General features: G+C 71.8%; 1 protein-coding gene across 1 annotated transcript; it reads right to left on the bottom strand.

Annotated features, from left to right (window-relative positions):
- Positions 1-1,119: 1,119 nt before the first annotated feature.
- Positions 1,120-6,339, bottom strand: RGS11 (regulator of G protein signaling 11). The gene is given in 18 exon segments (XM_050906239.1): positions 1,120-1,502; positions 1,574-1,595; positions 1,598-1,655; positions 1,720-1,858; positions 1,975-2,062; positions 2,471-2,586; positions 2,721-2,834; positions 3,083-3,144; positions 3,228-3,257; positions 3,924-3,992; positions 4,145-4,226; positions 4,344-4,420; positions 4,607-4,665; positions 4,748-4,799; positions 4,905-5,011; positions 5,098-5,148; positions 5,502-5,598; positions 6,280-6,339. Coding segments are annotated over 18 exon segments (1,410 nt in total). The 3' UTR covers positions 1,120-1,375.
- Positions 6,340-7,415: the final 1,076 nt, after the last annotated feature.

Below are 7,415 nucleotides of genomic sequence, written 5' to 3'. Positions count from 1 at the left end.
GCCAGCCCGTCCCTGCCCCCCGCCTGGGGCTCCGTGACCTGGTTTTACACCCTGGATTCCTCCTGCAGTCCATCAGCATGAGAATCTCATGCCGGGGCCTGGATTTGGATCAAGCCAGAGGGAGCCGCATGGCAGGCGCTGTCTCCTGGAGCGTGGGACCATCTGTCGCTGCCCGGTGGCTGCCAGCACTGAGGTCCCAAGCTCCATCCTGTGACCGAGGCTCCTGCAGCTTTCCCTGCCCCAAGGCCCCTCTGTCTGCCTCAGCACTGAGCTGAGAAATACCCCCTGCTCCGTGCTGGGGGTCCCGAACTCTGGAGCAGGGAAGGATGCTGCAGTCCGGAGCATCCCAAGCATCCACGCTGTTTGTTAGCCAGAGTGCGGGCTGGCACTGCTTAGTCCATTGCAGCCTGGGGATGTCCCCAGCCTGCTCCACCTTGCGGGTCCCTGGGTGCGTGCGGGGTGGGCTGGGGTCCGAGGCTGAGCCCTGGTGGGCACAAGCCCCCCTCTCCTTTATGTAACCACCAGTGTTAATCCCCCACAGCTGGGGCTTGGCTCCCGGGAAGAGAATAATCCTGCTGTGAGATCCTCGGCCTCTGCTCAGATTAATGGGCTGCGGGCAGGGAGAGCGGCTCAGCTGCCAGCCCCGCTCCCTGCGTGCCACTGCCAGCCCGCGGGGCCCTTGCAGCCCAGGTTTGTTGACCCGTGGCACCTCTGGCCCCGCTCAGAAGGCCTTTTTGTCCTCCCCGGGGGCTGTACGTGGGTAAACCGGTGGCAGCAGGGTGGCTGAGTGCCCTGAGTGCCAGCTCAGCCATGCCAGGAGGGCAGCTGGGGCTGCCAACGGGGTCTGTTCTTGCCCCTCGGAGCAAGCAGAGCCATGGGTGGTGGCTGTGCCATGGGCAGATGTGCCTGGGGGGGCTGGTCCCCCCCTGCCTGGGGTCTGCACCCTTGCTGGGTGCTGCAGGCAGGGGAGGGGGTTGCTGCCAGCCTGTGGGGGGGACAGGACACAATCAGCCCAGAGGGGTGTCCACCACCGTGTGCACCCCCCACCCTGCAGCCGCCTCCCTAGTCCCCCCTCCCCAAAAACCATGGGAGCCACAGCGTTTCCCCATGGGGGCTTTATTGTCTTGTGCCTGGGGGGGACGGGAGGAGGGGGTGACCCTGCACCAGACTGGCTGGGTGCGGGCTCCCCGAGGGAGAGGAGGGTGCAGGGATGTGAGCGGGGGCTGCAGCAGGGCCAGTCTGGCCCGGGGGGGTTGCCGGAGTGGGCATATGGCTTCTCTCCTTCAGTGCTACTGCTGGCAGGGTCCTGCAGTGGGGCCGGGGCGTGCTGGGTGGGGGGCCAGGGGGCTCCCACGTTGGTGGGGGGCCGGGGCCCTCAGCTCTCCTCCTCGGGGACGGGGGCAGCCGCGGGGCCCCTGCTCCTCTCCTCGGCATCGCCTGCGGGCAGGAGCAGGGCCGGGCTGGGGCTGGAGTGCCGCTGCTTGCGCATGAAGGGGAAGACCCTGTGGGCAGAGTGGGGTCAGCACCAGCGGGGACCACCCCAGCGCCCCGGGGGGCTGGCCCCTGCCCTCACCGCTTCTTGGTCTCCGGGGGATGACGGCCTCGGCCAGGAGGTTCCTGTAGAGCTCCGACTTGAGGAACCGTGGGTAGGAGTCCTGGGAGAGCAGAGGCATCAGGCTCCTGCCCAGCCCTGCCCTGCCCAGCCCTGCCCTCACCCACCTTCTTCATCAGCATGTAGATGTGCATCTGGGCATCGTCCATCACGTAGCGGTGGGGCGTCTTGATGCCCTCCAGCGTCCGCTCCATGGTCTTGCTGTCGATGTTCACCCAGCGCGTGGCCCCGGGAGCCAGGAACTGCCTGGGGAGTCGCAGCCGGTGGTGAGTGCCCGGCCCCGCAGCGGGACGTAGCACCATGATGGCTTGGGCCCCCCCCCAAACCCCAACCTCCCAAACCCACGCCCCGCTGGCACTCACTGGTAGATGGAGTCCACAATCTCGGGGATGCGGGACTGCTCCCCGTAGCGCAGCTCCTCACACGCCTCCCAGAAGCTCAGGTTCTCAGCTGGGGAGGGGAACATGGCATTGGGGATGGGGACATGGCCCCCAGGCCATCACTGCTGGGCCCATGGCCCAGCCAACTGTGGGGCCAAACCCCCTGGGATGAAGCCAGCTGGTGCGACGTGGGGTGGTGGGTCCAGGGATGCTGGGACACGGCAGGGGGTCAGGGGGTGCCAGGACAGGTTGGTCAAGGGGTGCTGGGATGCAGTGGTGGGTTTGGGGATGCTGGGATGGGGCAGGGGGTCAGGGGATGCCAGGATGGGGCAGTGGGTTTGGTGTTGCTGGGACGGGGCAGTGGATTAGGTGGTACTGGGACATGGTGGTGGGTCTGGGGATGCTGGGACAGGTTGGTGAGTCTGGGGGTGCCAGGATGGGATGATGGGTTCGGGGGTGCTGGGATGGGGCCACTCACCACTGAACTCCTTCTTGAGGAAGTCGAGGAGCTGTGCCCGGCCCAGGGGGTCGGTGAGGAGCTCACTGAAGTTGAAGCCCCAGCGCTCCACACGCAGCTTCGTAGGAGTCGGCACCCTGCAGACGACACCGGCGTCGGGGCAGGCAGCCCGGGGCTGCCTGCCTGCCTGCATGGCCCCATCCCCCCCTTGCACCCTGTGTACTGGGGGGGGGGGGGGGCAGGGGCTGGCAGCCCCCCTGCGGGCGCTTACGTGGGGGCATTCATGGCCCAGTACGTGGTGTCATCCGTGATCCAGGGGTTGCTGGGCAGGCAGCCGGACATGATGGGGTCGTGGGGCACGTACTGCTCGTTGAACTTGATGTACCTGACAGGAGCGGCGGCTGGAGGTGGCCAGGGCCACCATCCCACCACTGCACCGTCCCCAGCCACCATGGGAACATGGCAGGGACGTGCTTGGGCTCTGTGATGACCACAGAGCCTTGGCTCCAGTCCCTGCCGAGGGTGGCAGCAGCGCGGGCGCTGCGGTGCCAGCAGCCAGCCGCAGGGATGTGGGTGCCCCCATCACCCCGATGGGGACCCTGCCTGTGGCCGGGGCAGCTGCCGGCCACTCACCCCTCGAGGCAGATGGAGGACTTCACCCTGGTCCTGGCCATGGCCTTCCTGCAGTACTCGATCTGGGGCCGGGAGCAGGGGAGATGTCAGGGCTGCCTGGCAGCCCGTGTCCCTGGGAGCCACCCGCACCCCTCGCCCCACTCACCTCCCGCTTGTAGTAATCCATGTTCTTGGTCTGCAAGAGATGTGCGGGGCCAGGTGAGGGCATGGCGGGGCCGGGACATTGTGCCCACCAGCCCTGCATCCAGGCATCCAGCCCACCTCCTTGCCCCGGCACCCCGTGGCCATCCCCGTGGCCTCCAGCCTCATCTCCACACCCCTCCTGGCTCAGCCGGCACAGCCCCTGGGGTGAACCACGGCGTCCACCCTCCGCCCCAGCGTGGCACCGGCCCTGGGTTAGTGACACTTACGTGGGCAGAGAACACGGCACACGGCGCAGAGAAGAGAAAGCGGGTGGTTAGTGAGGGCAGGCCGGGGCGGGGGGGCTGGGGCAGCGTTAGTGGGGCCACGACATGCGGAAGGGCCCAGTGGCGGCTGTGGGCACCCTGGGGTGCCAGGGCTCCCAACAGCGCGGCTGCCTCGTGGGGATTAGGGGTGCTGGCACAGAGGGGTGACGGGTGCATGGGCAAACACACGGACCCCCCGGCTCAGCCGGGGCAGGGGGACAGGCTGAACACACAGATGTTAGCAGAGCTGGGGCTCCCCCCCCTCCCCAAAATATGGGCACAGCCTGGGGGGGACGGCCAGGCACCCACCGGGGCAGCTCAGCACCCCAGCACACACGGGTGGCTGCGCCCTGTGCCCGCTGGCAGCCCCGGGGGTGCCCGGCCCCCCCACTCACCAGCTGGACGCGGGTGGTGTGGCAGTTCCTGCGCTCGGGGCCCTGCTCCAGCACATTGGGGGCTCCCGGCTGCAACGAGAGCATCGTGCCGGGAGCTGGCGGGACACCCTGCGTCCACCCAGCCCCGCTCCCCAGGCCGGGGCTGCACCCAGTGCCAGGGCGCTGCTCAGGGCTGCACCCACCAGCCCGGCACCCCTTGCCCCCCCCCAGCCCATCCTCACCGGGGGCCGGTTGACGAGCCAGTACGCCTGCTCCTGGCAGTCGATGACAATGCGGTCGCCCTTCCGCCGCTGCTTGGCTGCCCTGCCCGTGCAAAGGCAGCGGGGAGGTGCTGGCACCCTGCCTACCCCAGCACCCAAGGGTGCTCCATCCCCGGCAGCTCCCTGGGGTGCAGTGGTGCCGGGCCATGCCTGCACTCACCGGAGCTGCTCCCGCGCCTGCATCACCACGAAGTCCCACGTGTGGTTGATCCGCTTGTGCAGGAGGTTGTAGCTGTCCTGGGGAGCAGCAGCGGCGGCATCACCCAGGTAAGCACGGCGTGACACCCGTCCCCCCCATGTGGCTCCGGGACCCGTCGCCACTCCAGCCCAGGGAGAGCCGGTGCCACCCCGTGGGTGAGCCCCCGCTCCTGGGTGAGCTGAGACCCCCCAGCTCATCACAGGTGTGAGGAGGGCACCGCTCACCTTCTCGTGCTCGATCAGGTCACCCTGCCTGCGGATGTTCTTCTTGGCCAGGTAAATGGCTGCAAGAGGAGCAGTGGCACCTCAGGGGGGCCGGGAAGGGGCTGCAGCCCGTGCTGGTGCCAGTGGCACAGGGGCACCTACCGTAGTCCAGCTCCGTGGCTGGCCACTTCGTGCTGGTCCAGAAATAGGGGGTCTGCGGGGGGAGAAGAGGCTGAGGCTCACGCTGTGAGGTGCCGGGGTGCCGAGCCAGGGGAGCCCCAAGGCTGCGGCAGTGCCCGCGCCGCCGGCAGGGCCGCACCTGGAAGCGGTAGGGCGACTCATCTGCCCGCAGCACCAGGCTGCGGGGGTCTTTGAGGGGGTAGATGTAGCCGTGCTTCACGATGAGGTTGCCGAGGTGCAGCGACTCTGGGGGAACAGGAGCGGGGGCTGCACGGTGGCTTGGCAGCCCTGGTCGCCCCTGCGGTGCCGGCTGCCTGTGCCGGGACACTCACCCTCCTCGGAGATGCTGTACTTCTGGATGAGCCACTCCACGATGTCATTCCCTGGGGACCAAGGCAGCGTTAGCGGGTGGCGATGGAGTCCCCCAGACTGGGCACGGGGATGTTCCCGGCTGGGGCACCCCAGCACGGCACGGCGGGTGCCGAGGGGGTCACACAGGGTGACGGGGGCTCTGCCAAGGACATGCTGGGCCGCCTGCCCCGGCGAGCGCCCGCCCCGCTCAGCCAATGCATAATTGATCCCAGCTGCAGCGCTGAGCACCCGTGGGTGCGGGGAGGCGAGCGGCACGGGGCACGCGGGGCTGGGTGCTGGGTGCAGCACCGAGGCCAGCCGGGGAGCACCCGCACACCTCCCCTACCCCGCGTGCCTCGCGGGGCGCCCCGCCGCGGGGACCCACCTGTCATGGCGTGGGGGATGACGGTGATGAGCAAGCGCTGGTTCCTCATCTTGATGCCCATGTCAGGGTCCTGCATGCTGACGATCATCCGCTCCATCTGCCAGGCAAGCGCCCGTCACGCTCAGCCCCCCGGTCGGGGGCACCGGGCCTGGGCACAGCCTCGCTCCCCCCACCCCGACCCAGGGCACCCTGTGCCCAACCCGGGGACAGCCCCGCACGCCGCAGCCGGACCTGGGCACCCTGTGCCTGGAGCAGGGACAGCTGGGTGAGCGTGCGATGCCAGAGGTGCGGGCACCCAGCCTCCGGGCATCCCCGGGCCAGGGAGCCCCGGTTTTGGGGAGCGAGCGCTGCCGGGGCTGTGGCAGCACCCCGAGCCGGTGGGCAGGGGCTGAGCACGCAGCTCCGGGGCAGCTCCGGGGCGCTACCCGCGGGTGTCCCGGTGTGGGGCCGTGCCCGGTGCCCCGTGGCGGTGCCGGGGCCGGGGTGGTGCCCGCTGTCCCGCGGTACACTGGCTGGTGCTGGTACCCGGTCCCCAGTCCCCGGCGGCGCCCGGTGCCCGGTCCCCGATGCCCACGTCGCCCAGTGCAGTGCCGGTGCCCGGTCCCCACAGTCCCAGCGCCCGGTCCCCTCGGTACCCGGTCCCCACGGTGCCAGTGCCTGGTCCCCGCGGTGCCCGCCGCCCGTGCCGCCTGCGGTGCCGGGTGCCCGCCGCCCGGTCCCGGCGCGGTGGCGGCTCCCCGTGGGGCCGGTGCCGGTGCCGGTGCCGGTGGCGGCTCACCTTGTGCAGACAGGGCATCTGGAGGCGGGGGTGCCGGCCGCGGGGGCCGCCGACGGTCATCGCGGGTGCGCGCCCCGCGCCGCGCCGCGCCGCGCCGCTCCGCCCCGCCCCGCCCCGCCCCACCCCGCCCCTCCGGGCCCCGCCCCGCCCCGCGCTGCCCCCCCCCTCGCCGCTGCCGCCGTCTGCGCCGGGAGCCCCGATGGGCACCCCGGTACGCGGCGCCCCCGAGCCCCGGTCCCGGTCCCGGGACCAGCCCTCGCCCTGCCCACGGGCCCCCACGGACCGGCCCGCTGGGGCACGGTCCCCCCCCCCCTCCACCCCGCGCCGCCCGGGGCCGCGGCTCTGCCGGCCGGGTCGGGGGAGCGCAGGGCTGGCCCCGGGCCCCCCGGGGGGGGGGCCCTGGCTGACCCGGTGGGCTGCCGGGTGCGGGCAGGGGGGAACCACTGTGGCTGTTGGAACGGCTGTGCGGGCAGGGCGTGGGCAAGGTGTGGGCAGGGTGTGGGCAGGGTGTGGGCAGGGTGCCGGCAATACAGGCAGGGCATAGGCAGGGTGCAGGCGGCGCATGCAGGGTGTACGCAGGGTGCAGGCAGGGTGTGGGCAGTGCGGGGTGAAGCGCGGGCAGTGCACTGAGGGTACAGGCAGGGTGCTTGCGGGGCGTGGGCAGGGTGCGGGCGGCGTGGACAAGGCGTTGGCAGGGCGTGGGGGCTGTGGGCGAGGAGCGGGCAGGGAGCGGGCAGCGCGGGCAGGCGCTGCGCGGGCGCGCACGGCGGATGAGCTCACTGCAGTCTCGCCGCCCATGAGCGGCGGGGCTGGAGCCGCCCGGCGCCGAGGGGCGGGGGCGGGCGGGGGCGGGCAGCGGAGCCGCCGCGTCTGCGGGAGCCGCCGCCGCCGCCCCGCCGGGACGCGCCGGGCAACGCCGGGGAGCGCAGCGGGGAGCGCCGGGGGCGCGCGGCGGGAGCGCAGGGGGAGCGCGGCGGAGCGGCCGGCACCGTCCGAGCGCGGCGGCAGCGGGCGGGAGGAGCGCGGCCGCGGGCCCCGGCGGAGCCGCCGACACCGGCAGAGCCGCGCCCCGGGCCCCGGCAGCGGCCGCCCCGCCCGGCCCGGGGGGGGGGCGCTGGGCCCGGCCCGGCCCGGCC

The sequence above is a fragment of the Gymnogyps californianus genome, chromosome 15 (genome assembly GCF_018139145.2).
Source record: "Gymnogyps californianus isolate 813 chromosome 15, ASM1813914v2, whole genome shotgun sequence".
NCBI classification, from domain to species: Eukaryota; Metazoa; Chordata; class Aves; order Accipitriformes; family Cathartidae; genus Gymnogyps; species Gymnogyps californianus.
The sequence above is the reverse complement of the archived record's forward strand: the minus strand, read 5'-3'. Positions and strand labels throughout refer to the sequence as shown.